General features: G+C 34.7%; 1 protein-coding gene across 1 annotated transcript; it reads right to left on the reverse strand.

Moving 5' to 3' along the window:
• Window positions 1-3,728: 3,728 nt before the first annotated feature.
• LOC105811335 (olfactory receptor 52A5-like) lies at window positions 3,729-4,679 on the reverse strand. The gene has a single exon (XM_012645513.1). It carries the CDS (start codon window positions 4,677-4,679, stop codon window positions 3,729-3,731), a length of 951 nt encoding a protein of 316 aa, XP_012500967.1.
• Between the last annotated feature and the right edge of the window lie 799 nt (window positions 4,680-5,478).

Raw genomic sequence — 5,478 nt, forward strand, 5'->3', positions numbered from 1 at the left:
AAATCAAAACAAAACTGTATGAAAATGTGTGAAATGCAGTGAAAACAGTGTTATAGGAAATTGTATAGCATTAAATGCATAATTAATATTATAAGAGAAAAGATATCTATAATCAGTAATTTAAGCTTTCACTTTAGGAAACTTGAAGAAAAAAAACTTAAACATAAATCAAAAAGATGAAAAGAAACAATAAAAATTCAAAGAGATATCAAATAAATTAAATAAAGGAAAAATTCAGAAATCTATAAACCAAAATATTATCTCTATAAAGATCAATAAAACTAATAAAACTATAGACAGACAAACAAGAAAATGATGGTAAAAATAAATTGCTAATACTAAAAATGAAATAGGGGGTTATCAAGACTTATCACATGGATATATAAAGGAAAATAAAAGTGCTCTAAACAACCCTGTGCCCACAAATTTGATATCGGATTATATGGATCAATTCCTTAGAAGACACAAACTACCAAAACTTAGGAAGAAACAGAAATATGAACTGGTTGATATCTATTAAAAATGAATCAATAAATAATAACTTTTCAAATCAGAAAACAACAGTACTAGATCCTTTCACTGGTGAGTTCTAGAAAACATTAAATAAATGATACTCATTCTCTCCAACTCTTTTAGAAAAATAGAAGCAGAGGGAACACTCCCTGATTCATTCTATGAGGCTGGCATTATTCTAGTATCAAAGCAGATTAAAATCATTAACAGAAAGGAAAACTTAGACCAATACCTCTCATGAATGTAGATGTACGAAGCCCAAACAAGTGTTAACAAATAAAATCCAGTAATTAATAAAAATAATATTATATTAAATAAAAGGGGGATTTATTCCAAGTGTTGGGGACTGGTTTAATATTTGAAAATCAATTGATGTCATCCATCATATTAATAGACTAAAAAGGAAAAGCCATATGATCATATCAATTAATGAAGTAAAAGCATTTGGCAAAATCTAATACCCATTCATGAAACAAACAAACAAACAAAAAGCCCTTCAACTTGATAAAGAAAAGCTATCAAACAGCTCTACATCTAACATCATACTTAATGGTGAAAAACTGAATGCTTTCACCCTAACATCTGGAAGAAGGCATATTTTCTCCTTCTTACAATTCCTTTTCAACAGCATAATGAAATTCCTAACTAGTGCAATAACCAAAGTAAAGGAAGTAAAAGGTTTGCAGATTTGGAAGGAAGAGATAAAACTGTCTTTGTCCACATTTGAAAAATGAAATATATAATATGATAGTGAGGTGGTGAATACATGACATTATGCATTTGTAAAAAAGAAAATAAAGGAACTTTACAGCACAAAAATACTTTTGGTATATGTAAATTAAAAATAATCAGAAAGTTGGGAAATTCTCAGAAGTGCAGACTGTAACAAAATAATCTAACTGTATGATGGATGTCTAAAACAATTTCACCAAAGGGGATGGCGGGAAAAGGTACCGACCTAAGTAACTTGGGAAACGAGTGCAGTTTAGGAATAAAGGCAAAAAGAACTGCCCATAAGTGCTGTACTTTAGTTGATAAAGTTATTGCCCGTGGGGGCAAAGATCAGCAATTCTCATACTGCTTTACGTCTGAACTGGAAATTATCGATGAAGTAAATGGGTGCCAGAAGGTTGAAGCCAAGTTTTTTACTATTGGAGGGAGAATTTACTGATAAGCAAGGGGAAGGCTCTAGAAAGATCCATGCCAGAATTAAATTAATTGAAGTTGCAGACATTAATAAAAACTGAAGATTATCTTAATTTAGATACAAATAGTTATATATAGAAATATGTATAGTTACATGTATATACCTGGGTTAGCATGCACACGTATAATTGCATGCTCTGTCAGCCAAGAGAGCCAGAAGAAAGACATTTAAGTAGCAATAAGTGCACTTAGGGCACACATACTGCTTTCTGATACTATTAGCCAACAAAAGGAACAAAACTTGGAGAAATGTCTCATTGCAGAACTGAGACAGGAAATATTCAAGATGAAACTGGACCATTTTATAGCGACATAAGTTAAGAAGTGCTAAAATACACACACACACACACACACACACACATACCCACACCGTACAAAGAAGAACAGAAGCCAAACGAAAGAGCTACCAATGACCAAACTGAAAGAACTTAAGCATTAAAATAAATAAAAGGACACTGGATAATAATCTGAAGTATAATTTAAATATCCATAAATCCACACTGATGTAAATAAATGATTGAATATACTAATCAGAGGGGGATAATAAAAATCTCCCATGTAGAAAAATTTGAAATGATTTATTGAGTTATGTAGTTATCCTGTCTTTAAGGAAGAGAAACATAAATCTGTACTCCTTCAATTTAATTCCATATAGTGACTTTAAAGAGTACCCTATAGAAATAGGAATTTTAAAAAAAGAAAAGAATATCACAGTAAAGAAATATGAAAACACTACCTCAACCAAGTAATCAAGGTCAACATATGCAGTGATAAATTATGCTGACAGTAGGTACCCTTGATATAATGTGATCAAAATGGCACTTTAACTCTGATCTTCTTTCCCCAAACACATAATCAAACTCTAATTCTATGAATGGCATCAAATCCATTCCAATACAAGGGCATCATACAAAATACCTTTGTCATAGGACAAAAATAAAGTAAAACGTGAATGGTGATGATAATAATAATGACAATAGTGATCCAAATCCGAGAAGAAAAGAAGAATTGGTTCATTATCATTGGAATTATTAGGTTTAAGACTAAATTTATTCATTGTTAAAGGACTTCATGTACTTAATATTTTTAATTAGATGATGACACTTAAATTTAGGTGTGTGTTTAAGAAACTTTTTTACACTGAATGACTGAAGAAAGATCTTCAGTAATTGAAAAACAACCTTAGTGATTTCTGTTTTCTTTGACATCTACTGACCAATAAATTCTGTATCCAAAACAACTGAAACTGTTTAACTAAAAATAATAGCCTTACTATCTTAAATGCAAACCTACAAGTTTATAAACCAGCACATTAGTATGGTGATTAGTATACTTTAGTGTGACCATAAAAATAGTACAAATGTCTTAGTACAAATGATGTCAGTTGGTATTTTTTGGAACTAACAGATGAGCACATATGTGCACACAGAGAATTAAAACACAGTGGAGATCAACCAGAGGGGAGGAGAGAGGACGGGAGGGGAAAAAACCTACCTAAAGGTTACAACGAACAATATTTGGGTGATGGATACGCCTTTAGCCGGGACTCAAGCATTACAGAAGTGATCCATGTAACCTAAAATATTTCTACCCCTTAATATTTTGAAGTGAAGAAAAACCAGAGGCTAAAATATTAACATTTAATGTTGTTTATAAAACAAATCCCTCTGCCTCATGGTTCGTCTTAGGATGAGTAAAAATTAAAATAAAATAAAATAATAAAATAAAAAATAAAATCTAATTCTTGGAACTGATAAAACTATAAACAAATCTATATAATCTTTGTCTATATGTCATCATTGGTTACATTTGATTAGCTTTGTGTCCTTCGATTAATTCAGTAACCCAAACAAAGGAAATTGTTTAGCAGTCAAAGTCTTATTGTTTTGAATGTAAAACTAGAACTTTATATTTTAGCACTCAGTGGATCTGAAAAAGTACAGATTTTGATCAAGAACAAGGTTGTTTCAGAGTGTTTTTTTTTTAATTTAAATAAGATAAATTAGAGATCAAGAAGGATACTTATGGTAGAATATCTTGGACACTCCATCTCGAATTTGTTTGGTCTTCACTCCATAGACTATAGGATTGAGCAAAGGTGGGACAAGTAGGTAAAGGTTTGACAGAAGAATATGAATGTAGGAAGGAATGTGGGACCCAAATCTATGTGTAAAGAAAGAGAAGAAAGCCAGGAGGTAAAACTCAAGGAAGACCAAAATGTGGGCAATGCAGGTGTTAAAAGCCTTGAGCCTAGCTTCCTTCTGAGGAAGATTGAAGACAGTTATAAATATTCGAATGTAGGAGAGAGTGATGAAGATTATATCAAGTCCAAGTATACTGAAAGCCACAAACAAACCATAGATCTTGTTGATTCGAACATCTTCTGCTGCCAACTTCACGATGGCCATATGCTCACAGTATGAATGGGAGACCACAGTGGTTCGGTAGAATTTCAGCCGGCATTTGATGAGAATGAGACATGGAGCTACAAGGAGGGCTGCTCTGAGCGTCACCCCAACCCCAATCTGAGTGAGAAGTTGGTGGGTAAAAATGGTCGCATGTCTCAGAGGATCACAGATTGCCACATAGCGGTCCAGGGCCATGGCCAGCAAAATACCTGACTCAATACACTGGAATGTGTGGATGAGCCACATCTGCAAGAGACAAGCATCAAAGTATATCTTCGACAGATGAAACCAGAATATTCCTAACATTTTGGGTAGGATGCAGGTACTGAGAACAATGTCTGTTGCTCCAAGCATTGCCAGAAAGACGTACATGGGCTGATGGAGGCTGCGCTCAGTTTTGATGACGACCAGGAGCAGGAAATTCCCAAACACAGCAGTGATGTACATGGTACAGAAAGGAATCCCAATCCAGAATTGCACAGATTCCAAGCCAGGGATCCCAATCAGTGTTAGCACTGAAGGCCTGAAGACTGTGTCATTTTGCTTGAGCATGTCGGCTTAGGGCTCCTTGGCTGGTAGCTTCTGATTCAGGCTGGTAGCATTTTGGGGGTGTCTCTGTTCTGTTTTCTGTTCTAACCTAGATTTGTACAACCAGAGATTGAATGTGGTTTTACATGGGACTTTTCAGACATACCCAGTTACTGTTGAGTTAACTAACGAGGTCCAGGAATGGCTACATAGACTTCTTGTGTGATTTATCTCAGATTTCAGTTCTCTTTTCTTCTTTTCTTCTCTCTCTCTCCCTCTCTCTTTCTCTCTCACTGTCTGCCTCCTTATGTCTGTGTTTGTATCTGGATCTATGTCTCTCTGTCACATACACACACAAATATATACTAACAGACATACAAACACTACTGCTAGAGAGAAGATACATTTCTAATATTATGAGGACATGTGCTTTGTGTATAATCAGTTAAAAACTATCCTGACCAGCAGCACCAGCTTGATTTTTTTTTTTTTTTTGAGACAGAGTCTCACATTGTTATCCCTGCTAGAGTACTGTGACATCATCATAGCTCACTGCAACCTCAAATTCCTGAGCTAAAATAATCCTCCTCCCTCAGCCTCCTGAGTAGCTGGGACTAAAGGCTCGTGCCACCATGCCTGACTAATTTTTCTATTTTTTGTAGAGACAGAATCTGTTACTCAGGCTTGTCTCAAACTCCTGACCTCAAGTGTTCCTCCCACCTTGGACTCCCAAAATGCTGGGATTATAGGCCTGGCCACCACACCTGGCCACCACCAGCTTGATTTTATTTGATAATAGGATATATTACTTATATCTTCTCAT

Source organism: Propithecus coquereli, unplaced genomic scaffold (assembly GCF_000956105.1).
Source record: "Propithecus coquereli isolate 6110/MARCELLA unplaced genomic scaffold, Pcoq_1.0 Scaffold235, whole genome shotgun sequence".
Lineage (NCBI taxonomy): Eukaryota > Metazoa > Chordata > Mammalia > Primates > Indriidae > Propithecus > Propithecus coquereli.